Raw genomic sequence first — 27,805 nt, forward strand, 5'->3', positions numbered from 1 at the left:
CTTTTATGGTGCTTATTGCTTTTTTGTTTTTACATTTACTGATCATTTCAAAATAATATTTCAATTCTATCTTAAATAATGTGAAGAGGGGTTTGTTCTCTGCCCACTTCCTTTTATGGACAAAGAATCTTCCATGAAAGATAAACAAATTAACAATGAAAGTTAAATCAGGGTCCATATCATTTGGTTCAAAATAAAACATAATATCAGCATTAACATTAATAGTCATTTCTTTTAAAATGACATTTTCTAACTCTCTCCAAAATCTTCTGACATAAGAGCAGTCCCAAAATAAATGGTCAAGAGTCTCTGGGTCACAATCATAAAATACACATTTGTTATCAATAGCTATTTTAAATCTGTGTATAATAAAGGTCTTTACAGGGTAGATTCTATGAATGAGTTTGTATGATACTTCTTTCACCTTATTAGATATACAATATTTACCAGATAACAATGAAACTTTGTTCCAGTTCACTTGTCCTAGGGCTGCATTCCAGTTCACTTGTCCTAGGGCTGCATTCCAGTACATTTTAGCAGAGGGAATAGTAACATATTGACATAGTTTCCTTATATACATGTTATTACATTTATAGTTTAAAATGTAAATTCCTTCTAGTTGTATTGAGGCTACAAAATCCTCAACAGTTGCACTTGGAGTACTGTTATATTCTCCTAAAAGAAGAATAGCACCTTCAGGGACAGCTCTAACAACAATTTGATACTCCTCAGGAGTGAATGTAACATTGTGTGTTCTAATAAATTCTGGATAATCATATAGTTGTCCATCATTATTCAATAATTGTTTAACTCAAATAATGTTGTTGTCAAACCAGTTCTGGAGACATTCTATCAACTACCTCATCCCCATATTATTATTTTGCTCCTTTGCACCCCAGTATCCCTACTTGCACATTCATCTTCTGCACATCTATCACTCCAGTGTTTAATTGCTAAATTGTAATTACTTCGCCACTACGGCCTATTTATTGCCTTACCTCCTTATCTTACCTCATTTGCACACACTGTATATAGACTTTTTCTAGTGTATTATTGACTGTATGTTTGTTTATTCCATGTGTAACTCTGTGTTGTTGTTTTTGTCGCACTGCTTTGCTTTATCTGGCCATGTCGCAGTTGTAAATGAGAACTTGTTCTCAACTGGCCTACCTGGTTAGGTGAAATAAATGACTGTTTGAAGGATCTACATTTATAAGTGCCTCAGAGAACAATTGGTACACTCTGATTTACCACCCCAAGATATTCCTGAACAACCTCTATTTGCACCCCTACTGGATGGAAATTACAAGTAATGGCTGTGCTCAATGCAATGGCACTTATACATGTAGATCCTTCAAACACCCACAAACAGGGAAACAGATCCCAATCAAAGGTGTTATCACGTGCTCCACTAAGGCAGTTATTTATCTTATAACTTGTCATTGTGGTAAAAATTATGTGGGTAAAACAAAGCGCGAATTAAAAGTACGTATCTCAGAGCATCGTAGCACCATTAGGTGCAAAAACTTGACTTACCCAGTTGCGGCCCACTTTTTGGAAGCAAACCACTCAATTTCGTCTCTGCGTTATATTGGCATCGAACATGTCACCCTCCCTAGGAGAGGGGGTGACCTTGATAATTTATTGTTAAAACGAGAGGCTGCCTGGATCTTTAACTTAAAGATCCTTGCTCCCTTTGGTCTCAACGTAGACTTTGATCTGAAGCCATTCTTGTGATTGTGACTTTGCCATTGTAATTGTTTGTAAGCTTGTGTAGTCTAAAATGAATCTATGATCGTATGCTATCCATTTGTTTTTTTGTATGCTGTTCTTTGTATGCCATTTTAATATTTGATAATTAACCAATGATTTTATTTTATTTATTTTATTTTTTATTTTACCGTTATTTTACCAGGTAAGTTGACTGAGAACACGTTCTCATTTGCAGCAACGACCTGGGGAATAGTTACAGGGGAGAGGAGGGGGATGAATGAGCCAATTGTAAACTGGGGATTATTAGGTGACCGTGATGGTTGAGGGCCAGATTGGGAATTTAGCCAGGACACCGGGGTTAACACCCCTACTCTTACGATAAGTGCCATGGGATCTTTAATGACCTCAGAGAGTCAGGACACCCGTTTAACGTCCCATCCGAAAGACGGCACCCTACACAGAGCAGTGTCCCCAATCACTGCCCTGGGGCATTGGGATCTTTGTTTAGACCAGAGGAAAGAGTGCCTCCTACTGGCCCTCCAACACCACTTCCAGCAGCACCTGGTCTCCCATCCAGGGACTGACCAGGACCAACCCTGCTTAGCTTCAGAAGCAAGCCAGCAGTGGTATGCAGGGTGGTATGCTGCTGGCCGATATTAGGCCACACTTGGCCATGATGACAGACACCTGTGTCTTTTGACACTATATAAACGAGTCATACCGCAGTGTTTGATCATAGCCTGATGAAAACAGCTTGGCTGTCGAAACGTTGGACATTACGTTTTTGCATCTGAGCTCCTAGTGTGCGGCTCTCCTTTATTTTCATGAAATGATACTGACATTTAGACCATGATAAAGCCCTTTCAGTGTAAGAGCTGTTTGAAAAGACCGCCTGAAATATCAGCCTGTTTTGGTGGGATGGAGTTTGTCTGCCTGGTGACATCACAAGGCGGTAAATTAGTTAAGACCAATAAGAATCAAATAAAATTGTATTAGTCATATGCGCCGAATTCAACAGGTGTAGTGTAGACCTTACAGAGAAATACTTACTTACGAGCCCCTAACCAACAATGCAGTTAAAAAAATAGGATAAGAATAAGAAATAAAAAGTAACAAGTAATTAAAGAGCAGCAGTAAAATAGCAATAGTGAGACTATATACAGGGTGGTACCGGTACAGAATCAATGTGCGGGGGGACCAGTTATTTGAGGTAATATGTACATGTAGGTAAAGTTATTAAAGTGAGTATGCATAGATGATAACAACAAAGAGAAGCAGCGTGTAAAGGGGGGGGGGGGGGGGAATGCAAATAGTCTGGGTAGCCATTTGATTAGGTGTTCAGGAGTCTTATGGCTTGGGGGTAGAAGCTGTTTAGAAGCCTCTTGGACCTAGACTTGGTGCTCCGGTACTGCTTGCCGAGCGGTAGCAGAGAGAACAGTCTATGACAAGGGTGGCTGGAGTCTGACAATTTTTAGGGCCTTCCTCTGACACAGCCTGGTATAGAGGTCCTGGATGGCAGGAAGCTTGGCCCCAGTGATGTACTGGGCTGTTCACACTACCCTCTGTAGTGCCTTGCGGTCGGAGGCCGAGCAGTTGCCATACCAGGCGGTGATGCAACCAGTCAGGATGCTCTCGATGGTGCAGCTGTAGAACATTTTTAGGATCTGAGGACCCATGCCAAATCTTTTCAGTCTCCTGAGGGGGAAAAGGTTTTGTTGTGCCCGCTTCACGACTGTTTTGGTGCGTTTGGACCATGTTAGTTATGTGGACACCAAGGAACTTGAAGCTCTCAACCTGCTCCACTGCAGCCCTGTCAATGATAATTGGGGAGTGCTCGGTCCTCTTTTTCCTGTAGTCCACAATCATCTGCTTTGTCTTGATCACGTTGAGGGAGAGCTTGTTGTCCTGGCACCACATGGCCAGATCTCTGACCTCCTCCCTGTAGGCTGTCTCGTCGTTGACCGTCATCAGCCCTAACACTGTTGTGTCATCGGCAAACTTAATGATGGTGTTGGAGTCGTGCCCGGCCGTGCAGTCATGAGTGAACAGGGAGTACAGGAGGGGCCCGTGTTGAGGATCAGCGTGGCAGATGTATTGTTACCTAGCCTTACCACCTGGGGGCGGCCCGTCAGGATGTCCAGGATCCAGTTGCAGAGGGAGGTGTTGAGTTCCAGGGTCCTTAGCTTATTGATGAGCTTTGAGGGCACTGTGGTGTTGAACGCTGAGCTGTTGTAAATGAATCGCATTCTCACATAGGTGTTCCTTTTGTCCAGGTGGGAAAGGGCAGTGTGGAGTGCAATAGCGATTGCATCATCTGTGGATCTGTTGGGGCGGTATGCAAATTGGATTGGGTCTAGGGTTTCTGGGATAATAGTGTTGATGTGAGCCATGACCAGCCTTTCAAAGCACTTCATGGCAACAGACGTGAGTGCTACGGGTAGGTAGTCGTTTAGGCAGGTTACCTTAGTGTTCTTGGGCACAGGCACTATGGTGGTCTGCTTACAACATGTTGGTATTACAGACTCAGACAGGGAGAGGTTGAAAATGTCAGTAAAGACACTTGCTAGTTGGTAAGCGCATGCTCGTAGTACACGTCCTGGTAGTCCGTCTGGCCCTGCGGCCTTGTGAACGTTGACCTGTTTAAAGGTTTTACATCGGCTGCGGAGAGTGTGATCACGCAGTCTTCCAGAACAGCTGGTGCAGCTCGTACATACGGTCACTGTGGGGACGACGTCATCAATGCACTTATTGATGAAGCCAATGATTGATGTGGTGTACTCCTCAATGCCATCGGAGGAATCCTGGAACATATTCCAGTCTGTGCTAGCAAAACAGTTATGTAGCTTAGCATCTGCTTCATCTGACCACTTTTTTTTATTGATCTAGTCACTGGTGCTTCCTGCTTGAAGGAATCAGGAGGATAGAATTATGGTCAGATCTGCCAAATGGAGGGCGAGCTTTGTATGCATCTCTGTGTGTGTACTAAAGGTGGTCCAGAGTTTTTTTCCCCTCTGGTTGCACATTTAACATGCGGATAGAAATTTTGTAAAACGGATTTAAGTTTCCCTTCATTATTGTCCCCGGCTACTAGGAGCGCCGCCTCTGGGTGAGCGTTTTCTTGTTTGCTTATGGTGGAATACAGCTCATTCAATGCTGTTTTAGTGCCAGCCTCTGACTGTGGTGGTATGTAAAACATCTACAAAAAAATACAGATGAAAACTCTAAGATATTACAGTTTTGAATGTCCTGTTTGTAGTTTAATGTTCCGCATAGGTCATCTATTTTATTGTCCAAAGATTGCACGTTTGCTAGTAGAATGGAAGGAAGTGGGGGTTTATTTGATCGCCTATGAATTCTCAGAAGGCAGCCCGGGCCCTTTTTCTCCGCCTCTTCACGCAAATCACGGGGATCTGGGCCTGTCCCCAAGAAAGCAGTATTTCGTTCGCGTCGGCATCGTCAGATTCGTTAAAGGAAAAAAAGGATTCTGCCTGTCCGTGGTGAGTAATCGCAGTCCTGATGTCCAGAAGTTATTTTCGGTCATAAGAGACGGTAGCGCCAACATTATGTACAAAATAAGTTTAAAAAAATAAGATAAATGCAAATAAACTGAAAAAAATACAAATCGGTTGGGGGCACGTATAACGGGTTCCAAGGGTTCCAACCCGCTCTGCCAATAACAGATAGTTTTCAGTTTTGCCTTCCCCACTCCCAGCAAAATTACTTATTGAGAAATTGCTCTTTGCCAGTGGTGGAAAAAGTTCCAAATAGTCATACTTGAGTCAAAGTAAAGATACCTTAATAAAAAATTACTCAAGTAAAAGTCACCCAGTGAAATACTACTTGAGTAAAAATATGAAAGTATTTGGTTTTAAATATACTTAAGTATCAAAAGTAAATGTAATTGCTAAAATACTTAAATATTGAAAGTAAATGTATAAATCATTTCAAATTCCCTATATTAAACAAATCAGATGGCACCATTTTTTTAAATTCACCATTTATTTATGAATAACCAGGGGCACACTCCAACACAGACATCATTTAGGGATGACCAGGGATGTTCTCTTGATAAGTGCGTGAACTGGACCATTTCTGTCATGCTAGCCATTCAAAATGCAACGAGTACTTTTGAGTTTCAGGGGGGGAAAAAAGTACATTATTTTCTTTAGGAATGTAGTGAAGTAAAAGTAGTCAAAAATATAAATAGTAAAGTACAGATACCCCCCCAAAACGATTTAAGTAGTACTTTAAAGTATTTCTACTTAAGTACTTTACATCACTGCTCTTTGCTAAGACACTGTTTATTTTTTTATGAAAACATTCAAATAGAAACAAATCACAGCAAGGCCTTTCCTGCAGTCAAATGGCCAAATTTCCCTCATGGGTGGAATGATATTAATATTTTAAAGCCCATAACCATGTGAGGTATATACTTTTGTTTCAAAGTAGATTTGTTTAAGACTACCAATAATCACTCTTTGACCCTGATTTAGCCTACTGCTGTAAAAGGTAAATTGTTAACCAGAAATTATAAGACATTGAGATAAAAACACCTTCAGTAACCGAAAGGTTGCTGGATCGAATCCCCGAGCTGACAAGGTAAAAATCTGTTGTTCTGCCCCTGAACAAGGCAGTTAACCCACTGTTCCCCAGAAGGCAGTCATTGTAAATAAGAATGTGTTCTTAACTGACTTGCCTAGTTAAAATAAATGATATATATATATTACATTTAACACAAACACCATTTCCCTCCAGGGGTACCAACCTTCACAACCTAGAAAAAGAGGCATAGCATTTATAGGATGTTTTACAGTACACTGCAGCTGCTCTTCAAGCCAAACTCAGTTTCAAGTCTCTATGATGTGTAACTGTCTCATTTCATGGACAATTTTAATTGCATTGATCACTTTATTACATAATTATTTCAGCTCAAAAAAAACATGTAAAAGATATAAAACAATCAAGTAGTATTTCAAACAGGAAAGAACGCAGAGGTTGTTGTTGCATAAGATTTTGAATGGTTCCGGGTGTCATAGTTTTACAACGGGCACTTAACCTAGCTACAACCGGTCGACATCCAGGTACACTTCTCCTACAGGTAGGGTGTACACAGATAATAGGTCATAAAGGCACTGTGAGAACATTGCTATGGTGGGTTGCTGGTTGTGACCAAATTCCACCTTGGAACATGGTACATTGACAGGATAATATGGTGGTAATAGACATACACAGAAGAGGGTGTAAGTGACTGATTAACCAAAATGCCATTTGTAAATATCGTGAACAACCCTGTACTCCTTATGTTTTCCTACATGGTCACAGGCATAACAAATAGCTTGGATGAACTCTTGACTCAGTTGAACCAGATGTCGCTGAGCTGAAAAGTGTTTATGCCACTGAAAGTAGCGCAGATACGCCTCCTCATCCTTGTCCAACTTCAGGAGGAATTCAGCCAGGGCTTTTGCATTGGGAAAGTCATTAACATGGATGAAGGAATCTCCCGGGACAAAGTCCTCATAGTTCTGTCTAGGTGGGCCCAATACTACTGGCACAGTTCCTGCTGCAAGTGGTCCATTAAGCTTCTCAGTGATGTAGTCTCTGTGGACTGAGTTCTCAAAGGAGAGGTAGAACTTACAGCTGGAGAGTGTTGAGTAGTAGTCCTCATATCTCAAGAATCTTGCAAAGGCTTTTCCAAAAAGATCCACCTTAATATGTTTGACAAGTTCTCTGTAATAGTTATCCCTTACTGCTGTTCCAGTTGCAGGGTTATTGTTACTCACAATCCAGCAAACTAATTTATCCTTCTTGGGCAGCACAAAGTCCTCACCCTGGCCTTTCCTTGCAGTTAAGCGCCAACGTACAGGGATGTCTGCATCTTCCCTATAACTCAAGGTCAAGTTGAAAAGGTTCTCTAGACCAGGTATCCTAATTGTGTTTGTAGGTGATTCCACATGGTACCAGATCCACTTCTGGAATGGTGGTCGAGGTGATGGAGGCAAGTTGGATAAATCGTGGTTGATGGATTTGTGAAAGATGAGCACCCCGTCTGCCTTGTTGTACAGAGACCGGTCATCTGTCAGTTGGCAGCCATCAATGTTGAAGAAAGTGGTGCAATCGCTAAAATCAAACCTGCGGCTTTCAGGCCAGAACCACAACAGCATGATGGGCTTGTCTGGTTCTGGCTGCTTCTTAGACAAGGAACTGTTCTCAGGTGGCTTTGAGTAATGACGTGGCAAAGCAGGTTGGGGAGAGCAGATCTGAGATGGAGCTGATTGATAGTACATTACAAACAGCATCAGAAATCCTCCTAGACCAAGGATCCCCACCAAGATGATACGCAAAGGTCCAGTAAGGAATGTACTAGACAGCATTTTGGCTCCTGTAAAGAGCAAAAGAAAAATATTATTACATTCACACAAAGAAATGCAACTAAATTAAGAATTTTGTTTAATTGTTAAACAGCTTGTGTACAGACAAAGTAAAAGAAAATAAGCTGGTGCAGATTAAACACGTATATTATATTTAACATTTAATATATTTGCCCTCATCCTGTCCCGAAAGACATCTCTCTTAAAAGCGATAAAGAGCTAATACCCAGGAGCGGCAGGTAGCCAATCCTGGACGAATTCCGTGTCTGACGGTTCTGGCAGTAAGTGAGCTGGCAACCGGAGGGTTGCTGGTATCAAATCCTAGATGCCACTGTGCCCTTAAGCAAGGCACTTAACTCCCCACGACAACAGCTCCCCAGGCACCCAGTGTGGCAGCCCCCCCACACCTCTCCAAAACACACACACACACATATTTTGGAGGGGTTAGGTTAAAAGCGGAGGTCAAATTTCAGTTGGACCTTGTGTGCAATTGATCAATAAAGTGATGGCAAATATGGCAAAAATATATATATAATAACTCAAATTCTGATTGGAAATAGGAGCAACGAGGAAACATCTACCTGGCTACCTCAGGATTGTGTTCAAGTTTATTTCAGCACAACCTGTTGGATATATTTTTTTGACAATGGTGGGTGAGGTATACTTTTAAAAAAGTGATCTCATACCCTCTTGCTTTACCAACCTAGGCCCGGTTTTAGGTCACATTGATATTTTCTTTTGCTGAAAATTATTCTAGAATATAGGCTAAAGAGCTCGCTGTAGCTCTTAAATGATCTATGGCTATTCAAAAAGTATTTTTTTACACAATACAGTTTTCCCATCAAGAGAATAAATGTTGTGTAGCCTATTACGCATTTAAGTGTTTGTATTATACGGTGTGTTTGCCACGTGTTACGTATTCTCTCATACTATTGTGTATACAATGTTTGAGTATGTAAAATTGTGCATAATTCAGTGTGTAAACTTTGACCAAAAACAAGTAAAGCCGGAGTCGCTCGTTCCCTGTTTTGCTATAGAAAATATCAATGTGACCTAAAAACAGGTTATTTTGCAATTGCTCAAATCATTGTAGCCTAATGAAAGGCGGGAATTGAGCGTCAAGTAGGCCTACAGATTCTACAATTAAAATAACTAACCATGAAGTAGCAAGTGAAGCGACGTTGCCATAGATCTAATATGTTGACCTGTAGATTATTGGTTAGGCTACTGTGAAATGTGTGCGCTTTTAGATAATAGTAGCCTATTGCTGGCCTAATAAATACGAATATTGAAGCAACTGATGTAGCCTAATGGCTTAATACTAGGTAGGTCTATCGATTGAACATACATGAAAGTGATGTCAATATTTAGCCTAATAATCTAACTAGCTATCATATAATTCATACATCTTGGTTTTACTTTGTTTTTTTAAATGCATCCTTGCTTCGCTTGTTTATAACATTGTAAACTTTTTAGGCTTTATATTCAACAATGAAGTTTTCGGAGGTCAGAGACAGATAAACATCTTCCTTCTATGTTTAGCAGAGGTGTAAGTGACACAGGAGGGCAAACAGTGGTATAAGACAAATACACCTCGATCACACCGGCAGTGTTGTTTCGCTAAATGGTTGGCAGATATCTGGATATTTGTTCAACATTTCACCTTCTGATAACTGTATGCTTGACAGAAGTGGTGAGGCATATGCTCGATAAATCCAACGTATGCACTACACAGAACGCACTGCAACTGCAACGCAATGCTGCAAGGCAAAAGCAGCGTTCCATTGGAAATGAATGTACTTCTGGTGGACCAAAATTTAATTTTCACTGTCGGTGTAATTGAGGCATAAGCTGTTCTATAAGTGGTCTGAGGCAGGAGTTAGATTATGAGCGATTTCAAGTGCAACGTTAATAAAAGGCTGTTTTGGGAAATGGCTCAGGAATTTAAAGATGCTCTTACGAAGGTTCTAACAATGAACTTATTAGCCTTAAGATGTTTTTGGGAAACCAGGCCCTGGTCTGCGTTCAGTAAAAACAGAAACTGTGATTTACTGAATGACCAGTTGTGTTCAAAATGCACCGCTGCCCTTTACATATGTCACTCATTGATTAAAGCCACAAGCACCAAACATTACGGAAGAGTATAAGGGCCAAGTGAATAAATGTTTTTTTGTGAACAGTAGCAATATCTTTTTTGAGACGAAAAGTAAACATTTTTATAATAAAGTCTCAGTTATACAGTATTTCAATATTAATGTAGGGGATATGTTTAAAGGAATGTCTCCCTGGCTCCCCGTTGCTGTGCGTGCCACCATTGAAATGCCTGAGTTAGATGACCTGGTGAAACTATACTTTAGAATTGGCTTTAGTAAGGAAATCCTTGATCTTTTAGCACATACTATTTTTAGTATTAGGACCTGGAAAATATTGCCACAGATTGTTTTCAGAAGGAGGAACTGTGGTCACATACTTTTGGTCATGTAGTGTATGTGGACACCTGCCCGTCAAACATCTCATTCCAAAATCATCGGCATTAATATGGAGTTGGTCCCCCCTTTGCTGCTATAACAGCCTCCACTCTTCTGGGAAGGCTTTCCACTAGATGTTGGAACATTGCTGCAGGGACTTGCTTCCATTCAGCCACAAGAGCATTAATGAGGTTGGGAGATTAGGCCTGGTTTGCAGTCTGCGTTCCAATTCATCCCAAAGGTGTTCAATGGGCTTAAGGGCAGTGCTCGGTGCAGGCCAGTCAAGTTCTTCCACACCAATCCCGTTAAACCATTTCTGTATGGGCCTCACTTTGTGCAGGGGGGCATTGTCATCTTGAGACAGGAAAGGGCCTTCCCCAAACTGTTGCCACAAATTTAGAAGCACAGAATCATCTCAAATGTCATTGTATGCTGTAGCGTTAAGAGATTTCCCATCACTGGAACTAAGGGGCCTAGCCCGAAACATGAAAAACAGCCCCAGGTCATTACTCCTCCACCAAACTTTAAAATTGGCACTATGCACCCAGATGCGTCCGTCAGACTGCCAGGTGGTGAAGCTTGAGTTATCACTCAGAATGTGTTTCCACTGCTCCAGAATCCAATGGCGGTGAGCTTTACACCAATCCAGCCAACGCTTGGCATTGCTTCAAGATGGCCTTAGTGATTTATGGAGGTTTGGAAAAAAAAGTCAATGCCATCAGTCCCTGTACCTAAGAAAGCAAAGGTAATTGAAATAAATGACTATCGCCCCGTAGCATTCACATCTCATCATAAAGTGCTTTGAGAGACTAGTCAAGGATCATATCACCTCCACCTTACCTGCCACCCTAGACCCACTTCAATTTGCTTACCGCCCCAATAGATCCAGACACGATGCAACCGCCACCACACTGCCCTGTCCCATCTGGACAAGAGGCATACCTATGTAAGATAAGTGTTTGACTATAGCTCAGCATTCAACACCATAGTACCCTCCAAGCTCGAGGCCCTGGATCCCACCCTGTGCAACTGGGTCCTGGACTTCCTGACGGTCACCCCCAGGTGGTGAAGGTAAGAAACACCTCTTCGCTGATCCTTAACAATGGGGCCCCACAAGGGTGCATGCTCAGCCCCCTCCTGTACTCCCTGTTCACCCATGTCTGCATGGCCATGCACGTCTCCAACTCAATCATCAAGTTTTCAGACGACACTACAGTGGTAGGCTTGATTACCAACAACGATGAGACAGCCTACTGGGAGGAGGTGAGGGCTCTGGGAGTGTGGTGTCAGGAAAATAACCTCACACTCAACAAAACATAGGAGATGATCGTGGATTTCAGGAAACAGCAGAGGGAGCACCCCCTTATCCACATCGATGGGACCGCAGTGGAGAAGGTGGAAAGCTTCAAGTTCCAAAGTGTACACATCACTGACAAACTGAAGTGGTCCACCCACAGAGACAGTGTGGTGAAGAAGGCGCAACAGCGCTTCTTCAACCTCAGGAGGCTGAGCCACTGCCTGTTCACCCTGCTATCATCCAGAAGGCGAGGTCAGTACAGGCGCATCAAAGCTGGGACCGAGAGACTGAAAAACAGCTTCTATCTCGAGGCCATCAGACTGCTAAACAGCCATCACTAGCACATCAAAGGCAGCTGCCTATAGACATAGATTAGGAATCACTGGCCACTTTTAGAAATGGATCACTAGCCACTTTAATAAGGTTCCATATCTAGCATTACTCATCTCATACAGTTGAAGTCAGAAGTTTACATACATTTAAACTCAGTTTCACAATTCCTGACATTTAATCCTAGCAAAAATTCCCTCTTAGGTCAGTTAGGATCACCACTTTATTTTAAGAATGTGAAATGTCAGAATAATAGTAGATAAAATTATTTATTTAAGCTTTTATTTCTTTCATCAAATTCCCAGTGGGTCAGAAGTTTACATGCACTCAATTAGTATTTGGTAGCATTGCCTTTAAATTGTTTAACTTGGGTCAAACATTTTGGGTAGCCTTCCACAAGCTTGCCACAATAAGTTGGGTGATTTTTGGCCCATTCCTCCTGACAGAGCTGGTGTAACGGAGTCAGGTTTTTAGGCCTCCTTGCTCGCACACGCTTTTTCAGCTCTGCCCACACATTTTCTATAGGATTGAGGTCAGGGCTTTGTGATGGCCACTCCAATACCTTGACTTAGTTGTCCTTAAGCCATTTTGCCACAACTTTGGAAGTATGCTTGGGGTCATTGTCCATTTGGAAGACCCATTTGCGACCAAGCTTTAACTTCCTGATTGATGTCTTGAGATGTTGCTTCAATATATCCACATACTTCTCTTGCCTCAGGATGCCATTTATTTTGTGAAGTGCACCAGTCCCTCCTGCAGCAAAGCACCCCCACAACATGATGCAGCCACCCCCGTGCTTCACGGTTGGGATGCTGTTCTTCGGCTTGCAAGCCTCCCCCTTTTTTCTCCAAACATAACGATGGTCATTATGGCCAAAGAGTTCCATTTTTGTTTCATCAGACCAGAGGACATTTCTCCAAAAAGTATAATCTTTGTCCCCACAGAACACTTCTCTTTCCTGAGTGGTATGATGGCTGCGTGGTCGCAATTATTTTTCTGAGGTCTTGGCTGATTCCTTTTGATATTCCCATGATGTCAAGCAAAGCGGCACTGAGTTTGAAGGTAGGCCTTGAAATACATCCACAGGTACACCTCCAATTGACTCAAATGATGTCAATTAGCATATCAGAAGCTTCTAAAACCATGACAATTTTCTGGAATTTTCCAAGCTGTTTAAAGGCACAGTAAACTTAGTGTATGTAAACTTCTGACCCACTGGAATTGTGATACAGTGAATTATAAGTGAAATAATCTGTAAACAATTATTGGCAAAATTCCCTGTGTCATGCACAAAGTAGATGTATGTAAACTGCACTCCACACCATCTTAGTCACTAACACCCATCTCATATGTATATACTGTACTCTATACTATGCCACTATCTTAGTCCAATGCCGCTCTGACACATATATATTTCCGTGTATATGTTGTGAAACTGTTAGATATTACTGAACTGTCGGAGCTAGAAGCACAAGCATTTCGCTACACCCACAATAAAATCTGCTAAACACATTGATGTGACCAATAAAATTTGATTTGACATGGTGATTTTAGGCTTGTGTGCAGTGCGGCTGCTCAGCCATGGAAACCCATTTCATGAAGCTCATGTGCTGACATTGCTTTCAGAGGCCGTTTGGAACTCGGTATTGAGTATTGTAACCAATAACAGACGATTTTTACGTACTACAGCACACGGCGGTCCCGTACTCTGAGCTTATTTTGTCTACCACTTCGCGGCTGAGCAGTTTTTGTACCGAGACGTTTCCACTTCACAATAACAGCACTTAGTTGAGCGGGGCACCTCTTCCGGCGCCGAACAGGATGGCTGCCTCGCTTCGCGTTCCTTGGAAAATATGCAGTATTTTGTTTTTCTATGTGTTGACTAGTCAAGGACCATATCACCTCCACCCTACCGGACACCCTAGACCCACTCCAATTTGCTTACCGACCCAATAGGTCCACAGACGACGCAATCGCAACCACACTGCACACTGCCCTAACCCATCTGGACAAGAGGAATACCTATGTGAGAATGCTGTTCATCGACTACAGCTCAGCATTTAACACCATAGTACCCTCCAAACTCGTCATCAAGCTCGAGACCCTGGGCCTCGACCCCGCCCTGTGCAACTGGGTCCTGGACTTCCTGACGGGCCGCCCCCAGGTGGTGAGGGCAGGTAACAACATCTCCACCCCGCTGATCCTCAACACTGGGGCCCCACAAGGGTGCGTTCTGAGCCCTCTCCTGTACTCCCTGTTCACCCACGACTGCGTGGCCATGCACGCCTCCAACTCAATCATCAAGTTTGCGGACGACACTACAGTGGTAGGCTTGATTACCAACAACGACGAGACGGCCTACAGGGAGGAGGTGAGGGCCCTCGGAGTGTGGTGTCAGGAAAATAACCTCACACTCAACGTCAACAAAACAAAGGAGATGATTGTGGACTTCAGGAAACAGCAGAGGGAGCTCCCCCCTATCCACATCGACGGGTCAGTAGTGGAGAAGGTGGAAAGTTTTAAGTTCCTCGGTGTACACATCACGGACAAACTGAATTGGTCCACCCACACAGACAGCGTTGTGAAGAAGGCGCAGCAGCGCCTCTTCAACCTCAGGAGGCTGAAGAAATTCGGCTTGTCACCAAAAGCACTCACAAACTTCTACAGATGCACAATCGAGAGCATCCTGTCGGGCTGTATCACCGCCTGGTACGGCAACTGCTCCGCACACAACCGTAAGGCTCTCCAGAGGGTAGTGAGGTCGGCAGAACGCATCACCCGGGGCAAACTACCTGCCCTCCAGGACACCTACACCACCCGATGTCACAGGAAGGCCATAAAGATCATCAAGGACAACAACCACCCAAGCCACTACCTGTTCACCCCGCTATCATCCAGAAGGCGAGGTCAGTACAGGTGCATCCAAGCAGGGACCGAAAAACAGCTTCTATCTCAAGGCCATCAGACTGTTAAACAGCCACCACTAACATTTAGCGGCCGCTGCCAACAAACTGACTCAGCTCCAGCCACCTTAAAAATGGGAATTGATGGAAATTATGTAAAAATGTACCACCAGCCACTTTAAACAATGCCACCTAATATAATGTTTACATACCCTACATTACACATCTCTTATGTATATGTATATACTGTACTCTATATCATCTACTGCATCTTGCCATCTTATGTAATACATGGACCACTAGCCACTTTAAACTATGCCACTTTATGTTTACATACCCTACAGTACTCATCTCATAGGTATATACCGTACTCTATACCATCTACTGCACCTTGCCTATGCCGTCTGTACCATCACTCATTCATATATCTTTATGTACATATTCTTTATCCCTTTACACTTGCGTGTATAAGGTAGTAGTTGCGGAATTGTTAGGTTAGATTACTTGTTGTTATTACTGCATTGTCGGAACTAGAAGCACAAGCATTTCGCTACACTCGCATTAACATCTGCTAACCATGTGTATGTGACTAATAAATTTGATTTGATTTGATTTGATTTAGCAGTGCAGAAATTTGACGAACTGACTTGTTGGAAAGGTGGCATCCTATGACGGTGCCACGTTGAAAGTCACTGAGCTCTTCATTAAGGCCATTCTACTGCCAATGTTTGTCTATGGAGATTGCATGGCTGTGTGCTCAATTTTATACACCTGTCAGCAACGAGTGTGGCTGAAATAGCCGAATCCACTAATTGGAAGTTGTGTCCATATACTTTTGTATATATAGTGTAGGTAGAGATAGCGGGTTGTGTGTGGGTAGTAAAAAGTAGGGTCAAAAACAAACAAATGGCCATCAATCTAATACTGGTTCAAACATGCATCATTGCGTACCTAAGCTTTCCAATCGAATCTGTTAATAACTCGCATGCCAAATTTCCCACTGACAATTTCAGATTATAGGCATACACTAAAATGGCCATGGTGCCTTATGAGCACCAAAAAAAAAAAATGTTCTTGGCACTGGTCATTGAATACGAAGAGAAGTGTGGTCGAGTCCCTGTCATCTGCTACAACGTTTTGCTGCGTAGCCTAGGCAAACACCTTGCAAATAAATATGTGCATAATGGAAACTATTATCAACTTTATCCATGGTGCTTTACTAACAGTATTATTTATGGCAACTATCCTTCTAACGACTATAGGCTAGTTGGCCATGTGAGCACGCCCAATAAAACAAATGATCTTGGGATCCTGGAGACCAGAGTATGCTCCATGTCAAGCTGCTCTCCAAATTCGCTCCAACACCACTATTTTGCAGCCCTTTATAAATCTATAGCGGCACACTAGATTAGCCTACAGGTTAGGGTACTCAATCGTACATTACAGTGGGTAAGTGAAAGTAAATTACAGGCCTATCCAATGGCTGCCGGAGGAATGAACAATGAAGCAGGGGTTTTCCGCAAGAGTCTGTGGGAGGAGAGGCAACTCAAGTAATAAGCATAGGCCTATGAGGCTACTTCATTGGAAGTGTAGCCTACATAAAACACCATGCCATTACGATATATAGGCTGCTGGCCTAGCTGTTACTCTAAAATATACTATACAGTGTTGGCATACGCAGGGGATGGAGAATAACATTGTAGCGAATTCGAAGGGCACCATGTCTGCAGGTAACTCCACGCCTTTTCGCGGTCTGACAATGCACAATGGCCGTTAGAATGGTGTTGCTTTGGGGATACCGTGTGTGTGTGTGACGCCTGTTTGAACGACTGTTTCAGACACACACACCTCCCGCAATCTCCAAAATATAAACAGCCACAGGACAACTTTGGTTGAACGTCGTAAAGGACCAGTCGCCAAAACTAAAGAGATATAGCTAGCTAACGACCTCCTTTTCCACATATTTATTTATTTTTATTTGACCTTTATTTAACTAGGCAAGTCAGTTAAGAACAAATTCTTATTTTCAATGACGGCCTAGGAACAGTGGGTTAACTGCCTTGTTCAGGGGCACAACAGATTTGTACCTTGTCAGCTCGGGGATTTGAACTTGCAACCTTTCGGTTACTAGTCCAACGCTCTAACCACTAGGCTACATAGAAAAAACAAGACAGAGGCTTGCTAGCTACGATAGCTAGCTAGCTGCGATTTTCTACAAGGAATCTGCCTCCCGAAAAAAGCTTCTCCCAAGTGGGTGTAACCTACTCCCATTGCCTGCTGCACTGCTTTTTGGATTCCACCTGGCAATGTGTTGACCGTCTGCCCTGTCTCCCCTTGTCTGGTACAGGTACCCCCGCCACACTCCCGAGCTTTCGCTCGCCTCCAGCACACACGCACTGTTGGGGCGAGTGACGCTTTGAACTTACAATGGCTAGCCCCAAGTCGTTATATATTTTTTCTTGTGCTTTATGCTATTTGCCTCATGACTCCTGTGTGCTTTGTGACTATGAACTTACTTGTTTACCCAACCGTGGGGCAGACTGTTTGTTTCCACACTCGGGACTCCGACACTATGGGTTACACGGACTCTTGGCCTACCATCCTATTCTAACCATCTCTCACCGGCTTTGTATTCATGTTACCTGATTAAATTGATGTACAATATGATCTTGTTGCCATCTGATGCACATTCAAATGTCAAATCAGCACTGCAGAGCTCTCCCTGTCCTCTGCCGTGCCTTGATTGTATTACTGTTGATGATATCTGGAAATGTGCATGTACACCCTGGCCCATCTACTGTTTCTAGCCCCAATTCTGACTTGTGCTATGATATCTGCTTCACTGATTTCTGCTCTCGTAAAAGCCTGGGTTTTCTGCACGTTAACACTAGAAGCTTATTACCTAAAATGGATCAATTGAAAGTGTGGGTTCACAGCTCCAATCCAGATGTGTTGGTCATTACTGAGACGTGGTTAGGGAGGAGTGTTTTTAATACTGATGTTAACCTTTCTGATTATAACCTTTTTCGGAAAGACAGATCTTCCAAAGGTGGTGGAGTGGCAATCTTTACCAAGCAACACCTTCAGTGCTCAGTTGTCTCCAGGTCTGTCCCCAAACAATTTAATTTGCTGGTTTTAAGCATTAAACTTTCAAATAGCTCTTTGTTGACTGTTGCTGGGTGTTGTTGTCCACCAACAGCACTAGCCTGTACCCTACCTGCCCTAAGCTCTCTCTTGGCCATTTACACTAAGTCTGAATTTGTCCTGCTAGGTGAGCTAAACTGGGACATGCTTAAACCACCTGACCAAGTCATAAAGCAATGGGACTCCCTAAATCTCTCAGATTAATACCAACCCGACTAGGTATGATTCCAAACACCCAGAAAAGGCTCTTTGATGTTATCCTCACAAATAATCCTGATAGGTATCAGTCTTGTGTTTTCTGTAATGTCATTAGTGATCACTGTTTTACAGCCTGTGTTCATGATGGCTGCTCAGTGAAACGGCCTGTCCTGATTACTCATAGACGCTTGCTAAAAACTTTCATGAGCAAGCCTTCCTTCATGACCTGGCCTCTGTAAAATGGTATAGAATCAGCTTGATCCCCTCTGTCGAAAATGCTTGGACCTTCTTTTTTGATATTTTCAGTGGTATTGTTAAACAAGCCCCCATAAAGAAAACAAGAATTAAATACAGGTTCAGCCCCTGGTTTGGCTGTGATCTGTCAGAGTTACTCCACTTCAAGAATTCCATTTGGCGAAAGGCTCGGCACACGCATAATCAGGCTGACTGGCTCACGTTCAGGCAAATGAAAAAAAGTGCACTCAGGCTATCCGGAAGGTCAAAGTTAGTTACTTTAAGGAGCAGTTCTCCAAGAAGTTCTGGAGGTTAAAGACCTGGAGAATAAACCCTCCTCCTCAAAGCTGCCCATGTCCCTTAATGATGTGGTTGTTACTGACAAGTAGCACATGGCTGAGGTCTTTAAATCACTACTTCATTAACTCAGCCATGCCTCCTTGCTTGTCCAACATTTCCTCATCTCCAACCCTTCAAATGCAAAAAGCCCCGATGCTCCTCCCTCTTTTTCCCTACAAAGTTTCTTCATGCAGACAGTCACTGAGTTTGAGGTGCTAAAGGAGCTCCTTAAACTTGACCCCCAAAAAACACCTGGGTCATATGGTTTAGACCCTTTCTTTTTTAAGGTTGCAGCCCCCATCATCGCTAAGCCTGTCTCTCCTCTCTGGCGAGGTTCCCATAGCTTGGAAGGCAGCCACGGTGCATCCTTTATTTGAAGGGGGAGATCAAGCTGATCCTAACTGTTATAGGCAAATTTCTATTTTTCCCTGTTCATCAAAAGTGTTGAAAAACTTGTCAATAATCAACTGACTAACTTTCTTGATGTCTATAGTATTCTCTCTGTATGCAATCTAGTTTCCGCTTAGGTTATGGGTGTGTCACTGCAACCTTAAAATGTCCTCAATGATGTCAAAATTGCCCTGGATTCGAAGCAATATTGTGCTGCTATCTATACTGACTTGGACAAACCTTTTGATACGGTAGACCATTCCATTCTTGTGGGCCGGCTAAGGAGTATTGGTGTCTGAGGGGTCTTTGGCCTGGTTTGCTAACTACCTCTCTCAAAGAGTGAAGTCAGAACATCTGCTGTCTCAGCCACTGCCCGTCACAAAGGGAGTATCACAAGGCTCGATCCTAGGCCCCACGCTCTCCTCAATTTACATCAACAACATAGCTCAGGCAGTAGGAATCTCTATCATCCATTCATATGCAAATGCTAGTCTTATACCCCTCCCCGGATTGTGATAAACGCTCTACAACAACGCTTTCTTAGTGTCCAACAAGCTTTCTCTGCCCTCAACCTTGGTCTGAACACCTCCAAAACAAAAGGTAGTGTGGTAAGAAGAATACCCTTCCGCTCACTGGTGTGGTTACTACCTGAGTATTTAGAGCTGGACGTAGTCACCTCATATAAGTACCTGGGAGTATGGCTACACGGTACACTCTCCTCTCAGCACATATCAAAGCTGCAGGCTAAACCTGATACAGATGAGCATCCTACCCATGCTAGATTACGGAGACGTAATTTATAGATCGTCAGGAAAGGGTGCTCTCAAGCAGCTAGATGTTCTTTACCATTCGGCCATCAGATTTGCCACCAATGCTCCTTATAGGACACATCATTGCACTCTATACTCTTCTGTAAACTGGTCATCTCTGTATACCTGTCGCAAGACCCACTGGTTGATGCTTATTTATAAAAACACTTAGGCCTCACTCCCCCCTATCTGAGAAACCTACTGCAACCCTCATCCTCCACATACAACACCTGTTCTGACAGTCACATTCTGCTAAAGGTCCCCAAAGCACACACATCCCTGGGTCACTCCTCTTTTCAGTTCGCTGCAGCTAGTGGACTGGAATAAGCTGCAACAAACACTCAAACTGGACAGTTTTATCTCAATCTCTTCATTCAAAGACTCAATCATGGACACTCTTACTGACAGTTGTGGCTGCGTCGCATGAAGTATTGTTGTCTCCACCTTCTTGCCCTTTGTGCTGTTGCCTGTGCCCAATAATGTTTGCCCCATGTTGTGTTGCTACCATTGTAAAGTGGCTGTTCCACTGGATGTCATTAGGTGAATGCACCAATTTGTAAGTCGCTCTGGATAAGAGCGTCTGCTAAATGACTTAAATGTAAATGTAAATGTTGGGCTGCTGCCACGTTATATTGTCATGTGTTGCTGCCATGCTATGTTGTCGTCTTAGGTCTCTCTATGTTGTATTGTGGTGTCTCTTGTCGTGATGTGTGTTTTGTCCTATATTTAAAAAATAATAATAATCCCAGCCCGTCCTCGCAGGGGGCCTTATGCCTTTTGGTAGGCAGTCATGATAACAATTTGTACTTAACTGACATGCCTAGTTAAAGAAAGGTTAAATCAAGTCATCAGATTTCAAATGTGATTAGTGGCAAAACTGGGAAGAAGTGGAAGAATAAAATAAGTGTGGGGAATAACAGTAGTGTTCTTTCTGACAAGCACACTAATAACAATATATATTAGCCCATTGTTAATGAGAATAGTTCAGCTGTTAAGACTAAATTAAGTAAATAGATAAGTCTCCTTTAGACAAGATTTCAAATCTGCCCCTACACCCTAACCAAATTATTCTTCTATTCATTGTCCCCCCCCAGAATCAAGCTTACACTTTTCAGTTCACAATTATTTTAATAGTTACAAATCAGGTCACCCTACCAAACTTCCCTGCTAAAACATACAGTAGGTCTGTCTGCTGCCTTCTCGTTGTTGCTTCCTAAATGCCAATCACAAAACAAGGGGACTAATGCAATTGTGGATTAAATCAAATGTCTGCAATAATAGGGACGGGAGTAACAACACTAATTGTGTTAACATTGTACATAAAACAGCACTACCATGCTCCTCTTTTTTTACAGTTTTATAAACTCAGCGGAGAACTTACTCTCGCTCCATTCAGCTCCACTCTAATCTTGAGGGGCGTTTCTTTAAAACATGCATTCAATCCCCTTACATAACTATACCAATGTGCCGCACGACAGGACAATGACAGAGGTTCCGCTCATGATGTTAAATTGCTCCGATTTGGAGCACAGTTAATGCTCTGCTCTGACTATAGAATGGACTAATTCAAAAAATAAAAGCAGTACTTTTCAAACGAGGTAAAGACAGTTTCAGGTTGGCTAGTCGACGGATATTCACGCTTTCAAATCTTAATAGCCCTCAAACCACTTGAGCCACAGACTCCAAATAAGTGTCATGATGTTGGAAAAATTGCGCACAACATTGCACAGGACTTATTTTCACGATTTGAATTCGCTTTACAAAGATAATAAACATGTGGAGAAGTGAGCAGCATTTGGTTTTCCTAGTTGAATTAGGGAGCGTAACCAAAGTACAAACTTTTTTTTTTTTTTTTAAACATTCGAATTTCAATAGCTCCTTGGTCATGTGACCTACTGACCTCAAACTACTTTCAGAATGTCCACGGACTGGCGGAGACGGGCGCCGTGAGGTGTCCAGTGCAGAAACGCAACCGATCCCGGAGAAGCTGGCTGGAGCCCCGGGGAGAGTTCTCTTTTCTTTGTGAAGGGCAGGGCGCCCTGGAATGGGTTCGCCCGAAGGGGTCACTCCTTCGCCACCATTGGAAGTTCGTTGTGCAGCCAATCTCGTGGTCTCGCAAGGGGCTGTGTGCATCGGTTTGTCAGGGTGGTGTCCGTCGGCGGACCGGTGGGGTCTGGCGGTTGGTGGCGACTCTGGACACGCGCCCTGCCCCTTCTCGTGGATCTCCCCAGCTATGGCACACGCCGGCCCCGTTCGCGCGGCGCATAGCAGCTGACTTAGAACTGTTACGGACCAGGGGAATCCGACTGTTTAATTAAAACAAAGCATCGAAGGCCCAAGGTGGGTGTTGACGCAATGTGATTTCTGCCCAGTGCTCTAAATGTCAAAGTGAAGAAATTCAATGAAGCGCGGGTAAACAGCAGGAGTAACTATGACTCTTAAGGAGTCCTTAGCCCAGGACATTGGGGGTCCTATGCTTCTCAAAATAATGTGAAGTTGAATACGGGCGACCCCAAACCATACATTGTGTCACCTGCTTGCAGGTGGCCCTAACATAACAACAAACTGGAGCAAAAGGTGCCTTCAGGTCGAACGAAACCCTGGTCCTGCTGAGAGTGACTACCTCGGATAGGTTAAGACAGGGGAGGCAAGGGAAGACGGTAAAGTCAGATCCATAACTTCGGGATAAATAGTACCGTAGCCCTTGGAGGGCTCTTCCAACCTCTACTCTGTGTGTCACTTGTTTGAGGGAGTCTCTCCAACAGCTAGGATACATACTGTCTCTAGCATGTTAGTACAGGGGGTAAGGGAGATAACTGCTAGAGGGCTACCTCATTCTCTTCCAATCCCTCCCTGTATGTCACCTGTTTTCAGGTGTAGGTAGCCTAGTGGTTAGAGAGTTGGGCCAGTAACCAAAAGGTTGCTAGATCGAATCCCCGAGCTGACAAGGTAAAAATCTGTAGTTCTGCACATGAACAAGGCAGTTAACCCACTGTTCCTAGGCCATCATTGTAAATAAGAATTTGTTCTTAACTGACTTTCCTAGTTAAATAGAAATAAATAAAAACTTAGCCAACTCTAAACCGAAGGTTTGAATCGAAAGCTGGCTTTGGCTGGACCCGCTAACAGTGGAGCACTAAATGGAGATGGAATGTGCCTAGCGGGTATGGACACTGCCAGGTCTCAGGTTCACCGGGGTGCGGCACTCTACACATTCTATGTGGGAGCTCTCCTCCACGCTCCTTGGAGCATGTAGTGGAGATGACATGTGTCTTACCATTAGCTGACACTACCAGGCCTCAGGCTTGCCTGTGTGGGACACCACACATTGTATTTGGGGAGGTCTCCTCTACGCTCACTAGACTCGAGGTGGAGACTAAACCCATTGTCCCCGCAGTGACAGGGCAACGCATGGATCTGGCTCATGCCCTACGAAGTGGGGAGAGGTATCTCCAGCTTGTCTGGGGAGGGAGGCCTACATCTGATGTGGGTAGTACCATCAACACCCATTGATTTTCTGTGGACCCATAAAACGGACTGAAGCAGCCTAAGTCTAAGTCACAATCTCCCCTAAACGTAACGATACCTTAGCGCCGCGGATCTTCGGTTGGTCCAGGGTAGTCTGCCTCTTTTGGCAGGTGAGTAGAGCCGTTCGTGACAGAGTTGGGGTACTCGCTGCGATCTATTGAAAGTCAGCCCTCGATCCAAGCTTTTGTCGGGGACAGAAGGCATCTTCCTCCACCATCCTCCTTCTTTACTTATGGGTTACCAGGTGCACGCAGACGGGCCAGAGGCCAGACACCGAGTGTGAGTGGGCACAGGCAGGCGGGTAGAAGGCATAAAACATTGAGTTTGGGCTCTGGATATGTAGGGGGCTAGGTGGTGGTCACCCATCCACCCGGACCCGTCCTCTGGTGGGACTGTGAGTCAGGTTGGGACTCGCTGTGGAAGTCAAAGGGTCACCAGGTGCACTAGGAGGCCTCCCCCAAGGCGGGGGGCACTCAAAGTCCGAGCAGGGGCGGCCGGACTCGGGGGGCTGGGAGCAGCACTCAGGCTGTGGAGGTTGGAGTAGGGACTTAGTCTCTGAGTGTAAAAAAGTAGGTGGGTCACTAGGTGCACAGAGCCTGTTTCACGGGGTTCCTGACAGCGGGACTATAGACGTCTTCGTAATTCCAAGTAGTAAGCTATACTCTAAGGCCAAAGGAGAGGGGTGTTGACCGGGTAGGGAGAGTAGGTGTGGAGGCCTGTAGTTCCAGGTAGTAAGCTATACACTCTCAGGCCCAGGGAGAGGGCAGGCAGGCGGGCGGGCAGGGAGTGTAGGCCTAGAGGCCAGGAGACAGACATCACCAATCCCCGCCCTCCTCCTCTATTTTCCTTACATTTTGTGGCTAGAGTCAAATACTCTCTATAGAACAAACTTCAAGTCAGGACAGTCAAACAAAGTTAATAATTCATGTATGTGTGTTATATTAACCAGAGGGAGTAAAATGTAGGCAAGCAATAAACATTTCAAACTACTAGACAAATAAGACATGTGAGAGATTTATTTAGAGTAATACACTTGAAACAAATAGCGAAACCTAAAACTGCAGACATTACTAGTGCCCCCCCTCCCCCCCATCAAACCGCCATAGAAAATCTAATGAAACGCAGCCTGATGTGATCGTTGACAGCTGCCTTGAAGGACACACATAAACAATGCTTTCTGCTACTAAGATCAGTGAAATGTAGGCTAAACTGACAACGGAGTGAAGAGCAGAAATCTCAACTAGCAAGCAAGTCGCAGCAATGAAGAAATGTGTGCGCGTTCACGCGAGGGGGGAGCGGGGGCAGCGGTCGGCACAACACTGGCCCTCGACTTCGCATCGGTCCTAACACCCGTGCCAATATAGCCTCAACAGCGGCTTCTCGGGCATTATCACTTAAATGATCGAAAGGCAGAAATCAACGTAATTGCGCATTCGCAGTATGGATAAATCTAGCGGACTAAAACTCCGCTAGGAAAACCTAGTGTGATGATCTGTTGCATAGGTTGCCTTTACATAGGAAGCACAATTCTGATCATTGCCCCTAACCTAATTATTTTCACAATTAAGGCTGTCTGTCTAAACGCAGCCTACGGAATCAGTGTTTACTAAAAAGTAGGTAACGTTCTAAATAGTAGCCTAAAGTATGACTAGTAAGCTTGGGGGACCGATTTCACAAAAACATTTTAGAGCTAAGTTCATCGTTAGAACCTTCGTATGAGGTTCATTACATCTCCGAGCTATTTTCCAAAACCATCGTTATTAACGTTGCATTCAACAGCTAAATGCATAGTTAATTATTTTTGCCCTCCCGTGTCACTTTATACACAGATCTCCGCTAAACATATAATCACATGGTTTATCCGTCTTCTTTGTGACCGCTGATAATTGAAGAACAAAGTTGACGAAAAAAAGTAGCAAATGTCTTTGCAATTGATACAAAGAAGCGACGCATACAAATATGCTTAACATGAAAACCGAGATGACTACAATAAAAATATAAAACACTAGACTATAGGCCTATTTCAATCATATTGAAATATATTTCGTGTTCAATCAATTGAGTTCTATTGTGTTACTTGTAGGCGACTAATTTGTCTCAATATATTTCAGGATCTGTAGCCTAACATATGCTCAATGTGCCAAAATCGGTGATTTAGTGCATTTTCATAGGGCAAACGGAATAAACCCCTCTATTTGCAGCCGTAGTTGGCCTATTAATCTATAGCAGCTGATTAGTTGTCAGTATTGTGAACGAATTATATGGTTAAGGAAATATTTAAATTGAGAAAGCGGATACGAGTGCTCTTCTTGCGATCCTATCACTATTGATACATGCTCCAACCACACACCTAGCGACCGTTCTTTCTACGTGGTGTTTTGAGAATCGCATGTTAGGCCTACATCTTCGGCTGCTGTAGGAAAGCTGCATCGTTAAAACACTCGTAAACCTAAATGATATCGCTATCGGGAAACTGGGCACAGCACAGTTGGCGATGTAGTTTGAGTGAGTAGTAGACAATACATTTCGGACACGGCCTCAGAAATATAAAAGTAAATCCTGTAAAATATACAAGTACATTTGCATGTATTATTTTACTTGACCATTCAAAACGGAACTCAACAAGGCACCAATAAGTGAAAGCCTGTAAGACAAAAAAAAGTATGCCTCACCGGTCAACAGGTTGTTCTTGTCACGCCGTATTCAGAGCTTCTGGTCAAGTCATTCATACACACACGCCCGATGAGAACTATGTAGCTGTGAGGTGTTTCTTTGGTAGGCCTACTCATCAGTTCAATAAAGCTATAGGAAACCGCGATTAGCTGTTTCACAAGATCCTCCAAATACATTGGGTGTGAGAAGGAAGAAAATATCCTTCTGGACACCCTTGCAGCTGGAAAATATAGCAGTATTGTCAAGGCGAAATAGAGGTTAACCTCAGTGGGGAGGGGCAAGCCAGATCGCGTTACTTCCTTCTAAGCCACGCCAATAAACGGTAAAGAAAAACATCCTCCATCGGGTTTCTTAGGAAAGTGGTGATGCAAGAAGTTCTACTTCATACATTTCAGACGTCAGTACGGTTGAAAGTATTGATTATATATCGGGTAATAATATCGGGTTATTATATCGGGTAATAATAACAATAGTCACGCCGTTGACGTGACAGCGGGGGAGGAAGTGTGCGTGGTTCATATAAAACCGTACACCAGACACTCATTGTCCATTATTTCTTCTCGCAAAGTTATTTTAGTAGTATCAAGCAAGTTGACTGCTCCCATTTTTCGGATTGCATCTTCCCATGTCCTGTTTTTAGGATATGTCGCCGTTGACATGACAGCGCATGATTTATTTAATTGGCCGTAATTTAAGTTAGGCTATTTGATCGGAGAAACCTGCATGAAGTAAAATATGTAAAAGGTGTCCGTCTCATTACATTGCCATACATTTTATCTCCAGCCTGTAGGCTACAGAAAAGGACACATACTCTTTCTACCATATCCTATATCTGCTACATGATTTATTTTTTATATATATTTTTTGACCGAACTTTGGTGGAGCGCCCCAACTATGCGTCTCTCCAACAGCACCCTGTAGAGGCGAGCTGGGAATGGACAAGCAAAATATTTTGTGCCCCTCCCTTTGATAAAGTGGGAACTGTTTATCACAGGGCGGCATCAGCACTCACATAAAAAGCCCATAAGGCACTGGGTTGAGAGAAATTGTCATTGTTTTTTAGCAAAATTATGTTTTATGTGTTGTTGACCAGACCGGACTTGGTGAGTTTGGCTCAGAAAATGCCACCCTCGTCAATTTGCCGCCTAATTCTGCCAAATGAACGGGACGGCCATAGTGACAGCTCTCCGCTACCTATCCCCTTTATTGGAGGACATCGGGCTTCCTTGTCTTGTGCTGACTTAGCCCCCCAGCTAGTGTGTGTGTTGGCCACTGTATTCCGGTGCTAACCTTTTCAAGATATCCTCCACTGCTGTGCTCGTTATCGAGGCCACCGGGCACTAGTCGTCCTTCGATTATTTAAAACTCCAAAGGGTCACTTCCCTAGATAACCGCGTCTAGGAAGGATGTT

The 27,805-nt window shown here is 43.5% G+C and overlaps 1 protein-coding gene across 1 annotated transcript; it reads right to left on the bottom strand.

Annotated features, from left to right (window-relative positions):
• Positions 1 to 6,607: 6,607 nt before the first annotated feature.
• Positions 6,608 to 26,755, bottom strand: LOC139582622 (4-galactosyl-N-acetylglucosaminide 3-alpha-L-fucosyltransferase 9-like). Its single transcript, XM_071412763.1, has 2 exons — positions 26,394 to 26,755; positions 6,608 to 8,092 (listed from the first exon to the last, which is right to left on the bottom strand). Exon 2 carries the CDS (start codon positions 8,082 to 8,084, stop codon positions 6,966 to 6,968), a length of 1,119 nt encoding a protein of 372 aa, XP_071268864.1. The 5' UTR covers positions 8,085 to 8,092; positions 26,394 to 26,755; the 3' UTR covers positions 6,608 to 6,965.
• Positions 26,756 to 27,805: the final 1,050 nt, after the last annotated feature.

This window comes from Salvelinus alpinus, chromosome 8, assembly GCF_045679555.1.
Source record: "Salvelinus alpinus chromosome 8, SLU_Salpinus.1, whole genome shotgun sequence".
NCBI classification, from domain to species: Eukaryota; Metazoa; Chordata; class Actinopteri; order Salmoniformes; family Salmonidae; genus Salvelinus; species Salvelinus alpinus.

What these genes read in the sequence shown, in the direction of transcription:
- LOC139582622 (XM_071412763.1), bottom strand. Translation starts at nt 8,084, where the DNA reads ATGCTGTCTAGTACATTCCTTACTGGACCTTTGCGTATCATCTTGGTG.